The sequence below is a fragment of the Emydura macquarii genome, unplaced genomic scaffold (assembly GCF_026122565.2).
Source record: "Emydura macquarii macquarii isolate MOO-44397 ecotype Brisbane River unplaced genomic scaffold, CSIRO-AGI_Emac_v2 contig_2825, whole genome shotgun sequence".
NCBI classification, from domain to species: Eukaryota; Metazoa; Chordata; order Testudines; family Chelidae; genus Emydura; species Emydura macquarii.
The window spans coordinates 761135-779087 of record NW_027132962.1 but is presented as its reverse complement, the minus strand read 5'-3'; the positions used below and the strand labels follow the sequence as shown (position 1 = coordinate 779087).

General features: G+C 40.1%; 1 protein-coding gene across 1 annotated transcript in view; it reads left to right on the top strand.

Moving 5' to 3' along the window:
* Nucleotides 1-5005, top strand: part of TNFRSF11A (TNF receptor superfamily member 11a) — a 38882-nt gene extending 33877 nt beyond the window's left edge. Inside the window, exon 10 of the mRNA XM_067567938.1 lies at nt 2038-5005. Coding sequence (XP_067424039.1) covers nt 2038-2450 — 413 coding nt within the window. The 3' untranslated portion in view covers nt 2451-5005. The remainder of the gene's footprint in view (nt 1-2037) is intronic.
* Nucleotides 5006-17953: the final 12948 nt, after the last annotated feature.

Below are 17953 nucleotides of genomic sequence, written 5' to 3'. Positions count from 1 at the left end.
GGATACAGAGCCTTTTACTTCTAAATTCAAATCCAGTCCAAGTCAGTAGCAACCAACAGTCATACCATGCGAATGCTGTTTGGTGGCTTATGCAAACTGAGTTTGTAGCCACCTTCCAGTTCTCAGTGGGTAATAGTAAAAAAAGAACCCTATCATCCTGACTGGCAGCAACTGGCATTCTTGCAGAGAAACCAAAGGACTGAACGGTTGCGGAGAATGATATATCCCTTTATCCCTGGAGAGTGACCCTATAGGTCCAGGTTTTATGTGCATTTCATAGTACAAAGTGCGCAGCTTTCATTACTATTCTCTGTGCTGTAGCTTTTCTGGGGAAAGAGGATTTCAGTATTCACCTCTATCAACCTGGTGCCTTTAACAAGCAGTCTTATCACATTCAGCTTTGTATTAGAAGTACATTAATTGACTTCTATTTAACTTTCATGTAGTTTTTCTAAAATTGCTGTTCTACCAATGAAACTTAATGTTCATGCAGTACTTAGGATGTAGCAAGCACTATGGAAATACTAAAGGTTATTTCTCTAACCAAAAATCTAGCATTTGTGATATCAGAATCACTTTGATGGTGGACTGGGACTTCACCAAAGAAACAGCTCAGGCAGGAAATGAGGCAGTTCACGAAGGCGAGAACGTTTAGTTGCGCATCATGGTGATCAACAATAATTGGAAAGAAAACACAGAAATAGTGTAGTGTTTTTTAGATAAAGTGCTAAAGTAAGCCTTTTAAAAAAAGAAGTCAAAGTGCTGCCAACTGTGCTCATGTATGAATTCAACATCATTTACTGGAATGCAGTTGTGGCATGCAAACATCGCTGTTTCCTGGGAACACCAGGTTGTTCTGAGGTAGGCCATGCTTTCTGAAGAGTGATTGTAAGTGGTTTCCTCTTTAACATTAATGAATAACTGCAGTGATGGGGGTTATAAAAAATGCTGATTTTGAAGTATTAAAAAAAAGGCCAATAAAACATGATGAATTTCTAAAATTGCTAGGAGCTGTCCATAAAAACTGATTAAGTAATCTGTAGTAGGACCAATACCTCGTAGAGAGAGCGCGTGCACCAATAATACTCGGCTAAAGCTGTTTTTATTTTTTTATTTGTCTGAATTTAGGGAAAGTTAATTCTTCACGGCATTTTTCATAATTCTTGTATCAGTTATGAGCTTTCAGGGCTCAGTCCCGCCCTTATTGAAGTCAATGGTAAAATGCCCATTGTCTTCAATGACAGCAGGATCAGGCTCTTAGTGTAAACTCCCCATGCCTGCCATGCACCTCATAGCCCAACCTTTAAAAGAGGCTTCAGTTATAATTCTAGTAGGCTGTTGTGATACAGGCCCTGATCCCACAACGTGCTCAAGATGGGTGGATCCCTGTGCCCACAGAGAGTACCATTAAAGTCACTTAGCACATCGCAGGATCCTAGTCATAGAATATAATCTCATGTGATCCTAGGATTGCCCCATCAATATGCAACATTATTGGACTCTTCTAGAAGGGCTAATATTATCCAGAGCTGTCTGGCTTGGCAATAACCTTTTAAGTCTTTCAAAGTTTATTTATTTAAATTTACTGCATAGTCTGCATAATAACTTCAGTCATTTGTCAAGGTAGAAAATCACTATGGTGACTGGTAATCTATAAATATCTAAGACATAGATATATATTCAGAGAGATAGACAACGACCATTTTACACATAAATTATGTGTGGTATGGCGCATTTTCCAGCATTATCTGGGTTTGTGTATTTGAGAGCAAATTCAAAATCCTGAAGGGTTTGCTTCAGGTAGCAGAAGGGGGAAAGTATACAGCAAAATATCTCTCTCTTGCCTCCAGGTGATGAATTTTAATGGGAGAAATTTTCCTACCATCCCAGCTAGACACACTGGGATGACAGGATTGGTGCTGGGAGGGAAAATAATAGAAATCATATTCACTCAGCTAAATATTCATCTCATGAGACAAAATTCTGACAGAAAATATTAATCATACATATATGCTTTTTTCCCCTCCCTTTCCCTAGGAAATGTGACTGGAAACAGTAACTCTACATTTATTTCAAGTGGACAAGTAATGAATTTTAAGGGCGATATAATTGTTGTCTATGTTAGTCAAAACTCCCAAGAGGGGACAACAGCTACTGGTACAGCTGATGAGAACGTGGGGAGTCCAGTGCAAGAGGAAAATCTGAACCGCTGTGAGATTTTTGCAGGCAACACCCAACAATACAAAGAAAAATATGCTGATGTTAATCCAGCCTGCCTTGCAGAGAACGAAGGACTGAATAGCACAGGAGAATATGAGAGGAGGCCAGGGCCTGTGGTTCAAGAAGAGAACCAGGACTGCCAAGACAGGAAGTGCAACCACAGTGGGGCCTTTCAACCAGTGCAAGAGGAGGGGAAGCCAGGACAATTTTCAGAGAAAGTATTGCACTGATGCGAATCGAAAGCTATTTGCTCACTCTTGGTATTTGAGTGAAGCACTGTTAATACTGAGGGACCAAAGAACAGCCAATAAATGGCATTAATGGCCTGCACAGTTGTGTTAGCTACTGAGAGGCCAGGTTGCCATGATTGGTTCATTAGATCTGGGACTTTTACTATTTCTGGTGTCTCTTGGGGACTTCATAAAATGGAATTCCTAGGCAAATGCCTGTGATGCTATCACTGTGGAAATTATTAGTGGAGACAGACACAAGTGTGAAGTTATATTTGCTGCTAACACTGCAGAAATATCTGATGGGAAGGAAATCTACTTCCCCACAATTGTACAGGTTGTTCAAGTCTGTCTCCTTATCTTGGGACATAAAGTGGAAGACTGTAATTCATTTAGATATATTGTAAACTCTGTTAAACTCTTTGGGACAGGGACTTGTGTGTGTGTGTGTGTGTGTGCACGTGTACAGTACCTAGCACGTGGTGAATGCTACTAGAGTGCAAAGAATAATGATGATTAATATTCAGAAGGCAGCCCTTAAGTATTCACCAATATTTTTCCGTAATGACATCCAGGCAAGAAATTGAGAGAAAATTAAGACAAGCACTTGTGCAGGGCCTTTCTCTTCCCCTGTTCCCCTGCACAGGGGCTGGGAATGACGGTAATCTTTGAATTCAGGATTAGGGCCACTGCTGGCATTTGCCTCTCCAAAGAAGGCAGGGTAATGGCCTCAACCCTCCCACTCTTCCCCAGCAGAACAAACACTGCAAACTCTTTAAGGTGGGACAAAGGTCCATGTTCCCTATAGGCACCGTGGAGGGCTGGTAAGCATTGTATTAGCTCTTAGGCATAATGTTCCCCAGAGCTCACACTGCAACAGCCAGAATGCAGAGGCTGGGCCTTAAAAGCACATTAGAGCTCTCTTCTGCAAAGAACGCCACAGACTTTGGGCCTGATTCAGCATTGCATTACCAGTGTAACTCACTGAGTTAATCAGACCCCTTATACTTAAGACACAAGGGATGGGTTTGTTTGGTGTCCTGTGATATAGCAAATATGACAGACATCCAAGACATGAATCTCCAGTTGGTAGGTAGAAATTTCCTGCAGATGTATGTTGTGGGAATGGGCCAAATTTTCAGTTTTTTGAGGTCTATGGATGAAGCCTCTGTTTAATTCAGACTGGGTGCACCCACCCTTTAAATGAGTGGCTAATAAGTAGTTCCGGGGTGACAGAAGAGAGGTCAGGCCTGAATACAAATTCCTATATTTGCCCGGGCAAGCCTGCCATCCCCTTCTGATACTTGCATTAATGAAAGGAAAACTGATTACACTGTGCACAGGTATGTATCTGTAGCTCACCCTGTTTGAGTTGAAGTCAAACTTTAAACTTAGGATCTCTCACACTAAAAGGATGAGCTTTATGGCTTGAGCTAAGGACTAAGGGCCCTGATCCAAAGTCAATGGAGAGTCCCCATTGGCTCAGGCCACAAGTCACTCAGCCACTAGAGTGACTTGTGGCCTGATCCACACATTTTTCAGCCCTCTTTTTAACAAAACAAAAAACTATGTGGGAGAATCCCAGTGTACAGAGCGGGGTTGGCTGAATTCTGCTAAGAAGAATTCCTCCACTCAGTTCTTGGTAAATGAAGTGCTTTGAGTCTGGGGAATGACTTGAAATACACACGTCCCTTGTTAAACCCACCGTCTTTTCGCTTCTGTCTGTTGCCATGGTTTGTGTGTGTAGCAATGGAAGAGAGATCTAGAAAGAAGGGATGAAATCATGGCTCCATTGATGTTAGTGGGAGTTTTACCATTGACTTTAGCGGGACCATGATTTCACCAGTAAAATCCACCAATCTTTTTGAATCAAGTGTGAATAGGATGACCAGATAGTGAGTGTGAAAAATCAGGGTGGGGGTTGGGGGTATTAGGTGTCTATAAAAGAAAAAGCTCAGAATATCAGGACTGTCCCTATAAAGTCGAGACATCTGATCACCCTAAGTGTGAAAGAGCTTTAAAAATAAGGATGAAAAATGGATGTGTCAACCTTGGCATTGTTATGATTCCGTTATGGGACATTCAACATGCCGGAAGGTACGATGCTTTTCCCTGTTCCAGACTGAACACAAAGAAAAGTGTCCACTTCATGATTATTGACATACTGCTGTGCTGCTTGGGTTCCCTGCCTTGCTGTTCAGTCACTGATCGTAAAGTAATCTCTGCATCTTTGTAATTTAGTTTGTAAGCTCTCTGGGGATAGGTGCTGCCCTTGACTATGTGTTTGTACAATGGGGCCCAGCACATTAGGATCCCAATGTTGATTGGGCTCTGGCTGCTATTGTAATACAAATAATTGATCATACTAAATTCCTAAAGATTTCCTTCAGCAAAAGCAAGATTTTATTACAGTAAATGGAGGAAATTAAATTACATTATTATATCCTCCGGTGTCATTTTTGCCAAAAATTCAAATGTGAATATAAAATTCCCCTCATTGGCATGCCTTGGTAACGTGTCCTTCGTTGTTTGACTGTCACCATTTGCTCTAGTGATTCCCACAGGTACAGCATTGGGTCACCTGTGGAACTATATATTGACAGTGGACACCGCCAGACCTTAAGAAAGGAAGAAAAGGAAATAAATCTTGGTACTTTTCCATTTTCTAGATCTCAACTCAATAATATACACACCTTTTTGTATAATAGGCTTTGTTTCAAAATAATCTGTACGCTCATCCATAGTTCAAGGCAGTATGGGAGTAAAAAATGGGGCTCTTAATTTTAAAAGTTGATATTTTTTTCTGTGTCTTAAAGAATCTATTGGTGATCTGTGTCATCTCAGGCGATTCCTCTTGAGTCGAATATGTATTATAAACTGAATGGAATGCTGAGTGAAGACTTAGACATCTGATTGACTAAGATGCAGAGCATTTATCTGAGTAAACATGCAGATTTTAAAGCACTTATAAGTGTGGGTCTTTAAAAGGAAAGCTGGTCTAAACCTTAACTATAACAGACCTAGCATTCCACTATAATTCTTTAGCAATGCACTGTAGATACCAATTGAAACTTTATCATCTACTAAAAAAAAAATCAATGCATCTATGTTTTAATCTGCTAAAAGCAATAACAATCTATCCTCCTGGTATTTCCAGGGAAGACAAAGCTGTCTAGCCCTGTACTGTGATGCAATCACAGAGATCAGGAGTCAGGGTTTCTGAATTCTATGCCCAGCTCTGCCAAGAGCTCACTTACTCTTTTGACATGGAGCAATTCATTTAACCTCTCTGTGCCTCAGTTTTAACCATCTGAAAAACAGGGAAACTAATATTTACCTACCTCATGTGAGTGTTGGGTGGTTTAAATCATTAATATATGTAAAGCACTTTGAGATCTTAAACTAAAGGTGCTAAGTAAGTGCAAAAGTATTGTTATTAATGGAGTCAAGTGCACCTTGGACCAAGCCTCCCAGCTGGTAATTAAGATCCAGGAATTGTCATCTGCTGAGACAACTGTTACTTAAATATGTCATGCGTTTTTCAATATAGTAACACTGAAAGGCCAAGAATCGACCAGTGCCTTATTGAGCTACTTTGCTACATCCCGTCATACCTCAGATTGACATAAAACTCTCTGTCCCATCTACAATATGAAAGCAGCCATCCTGAGGACCAAATTATCACAAAGTTCCCTCTTGTGGGTGTAGATAGAACCTGTTACAGCCTTGGATATGTTTAGTGGGAACAATATTTTAACCATCTCAGGGGCAATTATGTTATAATTGGGTCTCCATCTTGGCTGTTTTCATAGTTCAGGTGTGCTCTAAATTCACGGATTGGATGAAACTCTAATCTGAACTTCTGCGTCACTCTTTTTCACAGAGAAGGCTTTTGGTTGCTGAGATAAATTAAATAACTTCTTTGTACATAGACATGATTTAACAAAAGGCGTGTTTTCCCCCAATACTAATTAAAATAATGCAAGAAAAGATAAGATAATAAAAAGGGAAGTTTTGCAAAAGTAGATATGAGTATGATATCTCACTGGTGAGATTTTCAAAGTTACCTAGGTATTCAAACATTCAATTCCCATTTATTTCTAAAATAGCCTATATAGCATCTATCTCTACGATGCTACCTATTGCATCTTTCATCCTGAAGGATTGTGATGTGCATTACAAATTATAGACCTATTCAGTGCTCCAGAGCTGGGAGTGCACCAGCAATTCAACATACAACTTTGGGCAAGGGAGGCAAACTTTTGGTCATAGTCATTGGGACTAACCACCGTCCCCCCTCTGAAAAATGCCCTCAGGTCACAGGCTACCCCCTTGGACAGAGGCTGAGTATGGTGTTGTGTGAGGTTGTGGTGTCTCTGGAGAGAGCATCATTAATATAAAGTCATTTTTACTTCTTATCAATTGAGTTCCTATAGTGTGCCCATCATCATGGTATCTGAGCAACTAAACTGTCTATATTACAAGACAGAACCATACTGGGGGACATAGTTATAGCAACCCGGTCCCTACCAGTTATTCTTGTGCTATACACCAACACCATTCAGCTCAGACAGAACACCTCTTCTCAATGCCATCCAAAACAAACATAATTCAGAGCTGCAATTCTGTGCTGCTGCTTTAGACAGGGCCAAAAATCCATGGCAAAATTAATGCAAAATTTTTGTATGAGAAAGTTGCTTCAGGAATATTATATGTTATTAATCTGGTATTTGACAAAAATACAGGTGACACATTTCTTTGCAGTCAGCTAAAATGGGAAATGGTGAGGAATTTCACAGCAAGAGTAGGTCCCCCATTGAGTAAACAGGCTAACACTACAGTATTTGCTACCCATCAGCAATCAGTGCTGCTAACAGAGGAAGAAGTACTAATGAGGCAAATGGTGGGAAAGACAGAGTTTAGTTCTTTTTCCGGTGTCAGTCAAGACAGCTGCCTTCTATTTATATCCACTATGGGCCCAATCCTTCAGTTTGAGGTTTATGAATGAAAAGTGCTATGTGACAGTTAAATATGATTGTAAAGTGGTTCTGCACATACCACAACAGCAGAATCAAGACTTCTGTTTGCTTAAGTATTTTTAAATATCTCGAGTACAACTTGATTGCTTTTGTGTTTCCTTTTTCTGCTGAATTGCTGCTTTGATGGAAGCAGTTCTTCATGCCACTGGTTCGGTTTTTGTTTGGTTTTTTTGCCCGAGATTGGTGAGGGACAGGCTTGTCCCAATCTGGTGATAAATTGTATTTCTAAATTGCATAAAAGACGCTCATAGCCTGATGAACACTTCAGAAAGGCATGGAATAATAACCACACCACAAATGATGGTATTGCTTGATATAATTGCTGCTAAAATTACCAGTACAGTACATGATTCAGATCCCTGCATTACTATTACTATGGAGATTAATTAAATAAAATAATACACGTTTATATCTTGCTACAGCACACAGCTTTGCTGTGTATGTAAAACCAAACATCAACATTTCTCAAAGCACAGTTTAGTCATCTGTTTTTATTCACTGGGAACACAGCGCATGGAAAATTAAAAAGGGCAAAATACTGCAGAAGCACAGCTGCACACATGAATAATCACCAGCGCCTAGTGTTACATTAAATAAATCGCTTATGTTGCTCCTTTACCCAACATGCACAAAGCTTTGCACTACTTTATTTTTACTAGAATGTGTCTGTTAGAGGGAACCCAATGGAGCTGTCATGGACCCAGCACAATACATACATAAGCAGGAGTGCAAAAATAAATAATTACAGCAAAAGTAATTAGTTCTCAGGATTCCTTTTGTAATCAACATCTGATTACTATTCAGGTTGAAAATTAACACTCATTTCTTTCTTACTTTTCTTAGGACACTTGTCGTGCCTTTCTCAAATGTGAATACTGAGGTCACAGTGGTGTGTGGTGACTAACTCATTCTCACATCTGCAATTAAAAACTAAGTGATCCATAATCTGATGTTGCTAAGAGCAAATAAGCAGATCTACTTTTTGTTCCTTTTAGCAGTGATATGATAAGGAATTTTTTTCAGCCTTTAACAGCCTTGTATAGACATGTCTGCAGGAGGTTAGAACAGTACCTACATGAGTATTCAAGGAGGCTCTTCTTTATCCTCATTGTAATCCCTACCACAATGGCTTTTCTTGCTTTACGACCACAAGAGCTGCTCTGGGCCAGCAAGCTGCTGATGCCACAAGTCCAAGAAGTCTTGGTGCCCTGACCCCAGCCTCCTCCATACTGGGGAAAGGAGCTCAGTGAGACAAAATGACTCCAGGAGATCTTGCTGAGTGGTGCATCTCTACCCTGCCAATTACAAAGGGGTTTACTATACTGCTACAATAGAGGACTACATGTTTTTCTACCACGCCACAGAGCGCGAGATATTTCACACTGCACCTCTCTTCCTCAGTTTCCCAAATTATAAAAAAAGGATTGTGAGATTTATAAGAGATGGTAAAAAAAAAAACGGTAAATATGTTTCATGAAAAATGTCAAACACTTTTTTGAAATTTTTTTAAAACTATTTCAAAAAAATTGTTTTCTTTCAGTGGGAATAAAACACACTTGCTCTAACTTTATTTTTTCTCCTTTTTTCCACTTGAAAAATTGAAAAGTGAGAAAAAATGTTTTTCTCCTTTCTCTCCCATTTTTGCCTACCCACTCCCATTTTTCCTCACTGGAAAGAAAGGGGGGCAGAGGAATAAGAAAGAAGCAGCTTTTCCCCCACCAAAACTAAACAAATATTCAAAACTTTTCATTTTGAAATTTTAAAAAACCCACAAAAACAAATTTTCTTCCAAAAATTTGTCAAAATTCATTAAAAAAGAAGTTGACCAGTTCTAATATTTACATTCATTTGTATAGTACTTTGAAGTCTATAAATGAAGTGTGGATATATGCGTTTATATGATTTTATTATTAATTTATTACAATATCTATATTAATAACAAACAGCTGGTAGGTACAGCAGCTTGTTCTCCTTATCCACTGAGGACAGGACAAGAAGTAATGGATTTAAATTGCAGCAAGGAAGAGTGAGATTAGAAATTAGGAAAAACTTCCTAACTGGAAGTTAGCACCGGAGCATCATGGGGGCGGAGGGGTTGTGGAATCTCTGTCACTGCAAGTTTTTAAGAACAGGTTAAACACCTGTCAGGGATGGTCTAGATAATACTTTTCCCTGCCTCAGTGCAGGGGACTGGACTAGATGACCTATCGAGGTCTCTTCCAGTCCTATATTTCTATGAACTGTCTGTACTATCTGATGCTCAATAGTACTCCAGTTCTCTCTACTACAAGATGAACACATGTGCAATGTCATATACTTCTTATGGGTTGGGCATAAATGCAACTAATGCATATTGCACCTCATTTTCCCCTGCAGCTTATCATATATAAAGACACATATAAAAATAAAGTGTATTAAACTGCCAGCCTAATATACCATATAAGCTCTCTGCTCACCTCCATTCAGCTTCCCAGTAGAAAACCAGGTCCACTAGATGGAGCCAAATGGAAACTTGTGCATGATTTCTGATTTCAGAATACTTTTTAACAATAGGTATGCTTTAAAAATAAATAAATAGGTTAGTTACAGAAAACTGAAGGGCATTGCTCTGCCTCAGCATAGAATTTTGACCTGCTGAGCATGGCATCTGAACAACCTGTTATGTATTTTCAACAAATATTTAACACAGAATGACCTTTTCTTTCTGTCCAGAGACCAAAAACTTTAAGCCAGTGGTCAGACTAGGTGATCACATTGGTTCCTTCTAGCCTTGAATTCTATGCATCTCCTGTAGTCTCCCCAGCACCTCTACTGTCTCATCCTGTACAAAATGCAGCCTTCCTCAGCCTTTGGTCTGAGCACATGCTAAAAATGTAAAATGCACACTTCTTCAAAAGACCAAAGTATATGCTGCCACAGAGTTTGAAGAAGCTGTATAAATACACTAGCTGAGATTTTTCAAAGCAAGCTAAGGAATTTAGACCTATAGTGAGCAATGTGTCTAAATGTCTGAGGCTGCTTTGAAATTCTCAACCACTGAGGTTAAACACCCGCAAAAGGAAACCCAGTTACAATAGAACTGAGAGAAATAACAATTTACAAACTGATGCTAATGGCCTTAAAGTAAGATACCATCAGCAGTCAAAGTCAGTGGGACCTTGGATTGTGTGCACAAAAGGGGCATAATTCTTCTTCTTTCTTTATCCTCCCACACCTTCAGGTGCATGGTGTCTCCACTGTTTCTGCTATTAATTTCCATCTTGTGCTGGGCTCTTCAGGCTTCCTAGCATCATGTTGATGGATTTAGCTTCTTTCTCTATAGTTCTATGTAATGTTTTTCTAGGTCGCCCTCTTTTTTACTTTCCAGATATGTCTTGACAAGGAAGTTGTGTTGGTGGCATCTTTAAAGTGTGTCCTAAATATCTATCTATCTATCTATCTATCAATCATCATTATCTTGCCATGTTTGATGCTTTAAGTTGGTGTGCTCTAATTAGAATTTCCAATATTGTAAGAAATTCTTTCCAGTGAACGCTGAAAATCTTCTGATGATATTTACTTGGAATGAGTTGATCTTCTTATGCATTGCTGTTAAGGATTTCCATGACTATGCGCTGTAAGGGAGGACAGATATGATGCTACAGTTAAACAATTCTGGTTTTGTATCAATGCTGATCATGCTACTTTTCCAAATCTTTTCAAGTTTATGAAAATTGTTTGCTGCTTTTGATATTCCTTGCTTGACATCTAGCACGGTGTCACTATCATTTCACATCTCAACTGCCCAGATAAGTAAAATGATTTATTCTTCTAGTGCTGGTTGCTTTCGGAACATTGACAGCCATATGTTTTGTCTTCCCCTTCTCGATGAACAAACCAACTTCTTTTTCTGTGTCTACCAAAAACTTGGTCTTTTCTGGCATTAAGTGATGTGCTGAACTGAGGAACATGATGTCATCAGCAAAAACGAGGTCATCCAACTGTCATTTGCACATAAAATTCCTCAGTTGCCTTCTGCAGTTACTTTCCTCTTGACATTGTCAATGACCAGTGCAAACAATTCTAATTATTTTCGCTGGTATTCCAGAGTATGCCATAGTATAGGGAGAACTTCCAGTCATTCTTGGCTGGTGCTCCACTATGCTTAGGGAGAGCTCCTCTTCCTTGCTGGCTGGTTTGCTGAGAGCTTCTTCTCATGTTTCAATCTTATTTAAGTTCCACTGTTTCTAATGCTGCTATTTAACCTTGCAGAGAACTACTTCATCTTCAAATACAGTCCTGGAGAGCAATAAAATAATCACTGACTGGCATCTGTACATTGTGTGCTATGTTTGTTTAGTGACGTGACATTGTTAAGGCTCAACATCATCAAGTATTGATGTAACATGATGAGAGGAGCTCTGCTATGTAACTTCAGGATGTGATTATGTTGTGGCTCTCTGTGATTCCATTCAGCATCATCTTCTAGTCTCCTCCTTTCCCTTCCTACTGCTTGGAAGGACAGAGAGCATAAAGACATGGAGGTCAGCAGAGTGTGTCCCCCTTGCGATCAGGCTTCACACTGCAAAGGAGCCTCTGCCTCAGTTTCCCCTCACCCAGATAGAAACAAATCCAAGCAGGCCTTTCTCGTATTAAGAGGACATCCTCTTTGGAAGATCTAATTTATTTAACAGGAAAGGATACCATGAAAACAAAAATGAAAGCTGCCATCAGCTATTCCACTGGAAACTCTCTGCCCTTGGGTTAATCAATCTTTCATCTTGCCCCTGTAGCCACACACAGTACTCTCAGGCTGAATTCCAGGCCCAGCGCTTCAGTTTCTGTCAGGTGTTCCGCTGGATCACACTCTTCCCCTGACAGTACATTGCTTTTTGCAAAGCAAGGCCCTAGTAGCACCCCAGAAGGTCCTACACTCAGTTCATTCTCCTGGGCTGCACTTGTCCTTTGCCTTCGAGCACTTTCTCTCTCAGACTGTTCCTTCTCTCAAAGAACCTCTTTTCTCCAGGGAGATACCATGCGAATAGCTTCCTAACCAGCTCCCCTGAGGAGCCGCTCTCTTCAGAAGCATCCTCTGTTCTGGGACTTCCTGACTGATCCCTCACACACCTTTATTAGGCCCAAGTGCTCCTTACCTAACTGATTGCTGCCTGACTATTTAGGCAATTAACTATCCATAGGTGGATCTGGGTTGGCTCATTCTCTTAGTGAAGCTTGTCATGGGTAGGCTGGGTGCCTGACTCCCTCAGGGGCCAGCTATCCTGTGACACAGAGGAATTCCTGCCATTCACTTCCATTTGTTCATTACTACCTGTGTTGCCTCACGTACCATGAGAGGAGCTCTGATGTGTGGCTCTAGGGCAGCTGGTGGGGGACCGCACTCAGTATGGCTGACATATAATGTGGTTTGTGTGACCCCACTGAAGAGAGGAGAGACAAATAAGACTTTCATAGCCCCTCTACCATTGTTACCCTACATCTGGGATAGCTGAACATCTTCACCGTCAGCGTGCGAGGCAGGCCTGTCGTGCATTCTGCCACAAGGAAGCTATTCTGAAGCCTTTAAAAATTGGTATTGGTGCTATTTTTTTGGTCCCTCCACCTGTAAAATCTGCATGCCTTGGTTACCTCAAGTAACAAAGGCAACCAGATGTTACAGGTGGAGGGACCAAAACCACATTAATAAATATAAAAATTAAGTGCATTTTAAAAAAAATTCTCATTTGTACAATGAGTTAAGGAACCTGCTAGCTATGCTCCTATAAGTTATGTAACTTATCCACCATCTCTCTTCTTCACCTCTTCGTCCTCCACCAAAGTGCCTGGTGCTGATCCCAGTTTCCTAACCCTCCTACTCTACTTCCTACCAGTCTCTGCTCAAGCCCCTAGTTCTCCCACCTGTTCTCCCTGAATTCTCCAAAAAAAAGGCCATAAGGGAGTGGCCTAAGGTAGTAATCCTTAACCTTCCCAGACTACTGTACTCCTTTAAGGAGGCTGATTTGGCTTGCGTGCCCCAAGTTTCACCTCACTTAGAAACTACTAGCTTACAAAATCAGCCATAAAATACAACTGTGTCACAGCATACTGTTACTGAAAAATTTCTTACGTTCTCTTTTTTACCATATAATTATAAAATAAATCATGACCCCAGGTTGAGCAACTCTATAGTATATAGAGGACTATAAACAAGTCATTGTCAATATGAAATTTAGTTTGTACTGATTTCACTAGTACTTTTGTTGTAAAACTAGGCAAATATCTAGATGCATTGATGTACACCCCCCCCCGGAAGACCTCTGTGTACCCCCAGGGTTGAGAACCACTGGCCTAAGGGCCCACTTTCTGGCCAGCTAGAGAGGACAGGGTGTGGCTTGAGGCTCTATTCTTTGGATATATAGAGAGAGCCACTCTCTCCTAACCTACAGAATGAAGGAGCATTTTGCAGATCCTTTCACCCCTCCCACAGCACAGGTGCAGTCAGTGCTAGCACTACCACATTGGTAGAAGAGGAAGTTGGCTAGAGCAGCAAAATATAATGGGCTACAAGAAGTTTAGTTTAATGTGCCAGAAACTGTCAGCTTGGATCAGTGAATGTTTACAGTTTATGTAGCACTGCAAAAAATCTGGTGCTGCTCATTTGGGAAATTCACCTAAAAAAAAAAAAAAAAGCATATACCTGATCACCTGTCTTCAATGGTGAAAAGAAGAACATATTTTTCACATGAGGTAAGTGAGAGGATTTCTATTTTCTAAATGGTTACTGATGGAATATCTGGTGATTCATAAGATCTTTACCTTTTCATTGTTTAAGGGCTAAATATGTCATATTCAAGACATTAGGCAGGTAATCCCTGCTCCCACCTGATTCAGGAGGCTGCCAGAGTTGAGAGGAAAAAATAAAACATTTTTGTGCTTTATTTTTTTCCTTTTAAAAATGGCAACTTTCAAAATTCCCCTGGAGATCTTAATGCTAGAGGTAGTCCTGCTGGAGATGAATCAGTGGGGCAGAACATAGAGGAGACTATCAAAGGTGCATAAAAAATAAAATTTGTCAGATGGCTGCAAAAAATAATGGCTTGTCTACACTTGGAAATGTACCAGAATTGCTATTCTGGAACAGTTATTCAACTCCCTGCATGGACACTCTTATTCTGGAATTCATACCACGGTTGCCAACTGGCCATAAATTTACGGACAGTCAGTAAAAAAATGTACAATTTTAACAGTCAGTAAATCCGTAAATAAATGAAAATGTCCATAAAATTGGGTAGAAATAAAACATATTGTATTTTGACATTGTCGTCGTTCAGAATCAATTCTTGTACCATAAAACTACACTGATCATGACTTTATCAACTTCCTGTTTTCTATTACTGCACATGCCCAAAGAACCCAATTGATCAATTAACTGCAGCTAAAACAATTGCATAATTCAAAATTCCTGTGTACAGAATATCACGCACGAGTACACGCTTTTGTGCCATTATTGTATTATTTATGGTATATTTAGTGATGTCAGTAAAAAGTTTACTGTGTCACTATTCTGGTGGCATAGGGCTACTGCTACAGCTCTTGTACCATTTTCCTAGCATGAGTTGTCCCTGGGGCATCCCTATGTCTGGATGATCCTTGGTTATTGAAGCTGCCTCTGTAAACCATTGACAGCTAGTTTAAGAGAGAGCAGCCCTCAGTGTTTTGTCTTATGAAGGAAGGGTCACAGCCAACCTGTCTGGAAAATGCTGCAAAGACTTTGGGTGAGCTAAACTTCATTAGATAGGAGGGTATCTTGGTAATTAAGTCAAGGCTTTAGAATGTATATTATGATTTTATTTTACATTTAACCATTTGTTTCCAATACGTTGCCTTGCTACATCTGAAATCTCTATGCTTTGTTAAACAAACTTTTACTTGCCGTTGTGATAGATGGTCCCTTATACCAAAAATCACAAAAATATTCAGCTTACTCCCAATCCCAAAAGGGCAGTTACTTACCTCATCTCAGTTGCCCCCCAGATCTCACACCAAAGACAACACCTGTAGCCAGCCCTGTAATAAACTAACTAAAGATTTATTAACTAAGAAAATAAATGAGAGTTATTTACAAGGTTAAAGAAGGTAAACATACACACACAAATTAGTTATAGTCTTGGGCACCAAAAGGAGTTAGTAGCTGCGGTATGTGCAAGCTCTGCATGTCCTATAGGGCTAACCCAAACTAAACAGCTTGGGGATCCCTTGCTTATGCTTAGAAATACTGCCCTCTCCAAATTCCAAGCAGCATAATGAGATCTTCATTGATCTGAAATGCAAAAGAGAGTCCTACAAAAAGTGGAAAGTAGGTCAAATTACAAAGGATGAATATAAACAAATAACACAAGTATGTAGGAGAAGAGTATGTAGAGAAGAGAAGAGAAGAGAAGAGAAGAGAAGAGAAGAGAAGAGAAGAGTATGTAGGAGTATGTAGAAGAAGAGAAGGCTGAGAGGAGACATGATAACAGCTTTCAAGTACATAAAATGTTGTTACACGGAGGAGGGAGAAAAATTGTTCTCTTTAATATCTGAGGATACAACAAGAAGCAATGGGCTTAAATTGCAGCAAGAGAGGTTTGGGTGGGCTATTAGGAAAAAAATTCCAAACTCTCAGGGTAGTTATGCACTGGAATAAATTGCCTAGAGAGGTATTGGAATCTCCATCATTAGAGATTTTTAAGAGCAGGGCAGACAAACACCTGTCAGAGATGGTCTAGATAATATTTAGTCCTGCCTTGAGTGCAGGGGACTGGACTAGAAGACCTCTCAAGGTCCCTTCCAGTCCTACACTTCTCTGATTCTAGGATGCAGCTCCTTCTGGTCAGGGATTTTTATTCCCTTCCCCCAGACTTCAAACTGGTAGAACAAGTGTCGCAGCTCCTGTCTCCTCTTCATTGGTGTGTTTGTGTGTGGGTTGGGGGGAGTCAACAAAGTCTTTGTCTTTTGATATTTCACAATGTCTCATATGATTTCCATGGGACTTCTTGTGTGCAGGACTAGCACGTTACACTAATTAATGCTTCTTTCCTGTTTGTTGTGTTACATCATTACAGAGGTTTACAATGCAAACACTCAATATAATTTTATACCCTGGGCTACAGATGTTATCAGTGAGACCAACACATGCAGAATCCCACAAGCATTTCATCATGTCTAAACACTAAACACATTCTCATCAACTTAATGTCTATTCTAACAATGCTAACGCGCAGGTGAGCCAGGCTGGTTTCCAGCTATGCACTTGTTAGCATTAAGTGAGGCACAAGGGCCTTGGCATGAGCCGGCATCTTGTCAGCCAGCTTCACAGGGCATGCTTGTGTTGTCCATGGCTGGTGGAGTTGGGGAGCTGTCCCCAGCAGGCCCAGGCAAGTTTTCTGGTAATGAGGTGCCTCACGGGAAGCGTTACGACTTTACACCCCAGTCCTATGCTCTGTCATCAGAAGTCCATATGATTTTACTGTGAGTTCTGCTCAAATAAGAACTGCAAGATTTGACTCCTTTTTATATACAAACTGTTTTCTAAAACATGTTACAGATGTGAATAGTAGCAGAGGGAGAGGAAAATAAGAGAAAAAAAGGAGAAAACAAGACAGTATAATTTAGCTGAGACTTGACATGAACTGAATGCTCAGTGAGGCAGAGATACAGGAATGCCATTGCATGTGGCAGGAGGCCCTAGAGAAGGGAGTTATACTAGTTAGACTGAAAGGAGATGCAAGGTCTGCACGGGCATTGTGGAGGGAATTAATGGAAGGCAGGTTGAATGATTTATAGTCTGACACATAGTACCTTGCATTCCTGTATCAAACCATAACTTACTGGATATATACTGTACTGGACAAAGTACATATCAGACCTGCTCACGCAATTACTCCTGATTAGCAGTTCCCTCTACTGGCTGAGCAAATGAAGCTGTTTCTTGAGCTCAACAGGCAAATTTTTGATTTCACAAGCATGTGATTAAGCTGATGCCCATGTTGTCTGTGCATGTAAACAGACGCAGATCACGACCATAGAAAAGTGACACAGGGAAATTGTGTGACATGATAAATATATGCCTGTTTCTAGTGTTGTCAGACTCTTTTCTCTGATAATAAGTCATGCAACTTGAGTAAGTCTTTTCATTCTAGGGACCCCTAGAAATAATTCCAAAATATGATTCACTTTTCTGTGAAGTGAAGCCTTTTCTGCTAACATTTTGTGTTGGTTTGTTCGCCTCTGTGTCATTTTGCAGATGTATGTATATTATGTATGTGTATTTGTGTTACTCAATTTTTTTTGTTTGCTGAGTGTGTGGGTGAGTCTAACCCTGAGAAATATTACATGTTTGAGAGACTGTAGTCAGTGCTCGTTGCTATACTTGAGCAAATTACCAGTGAGGGTCTCTCGCTCTCTCTCTCTTTTTTTTTTTAAAGGAGTAAAACAAATTATTGATTT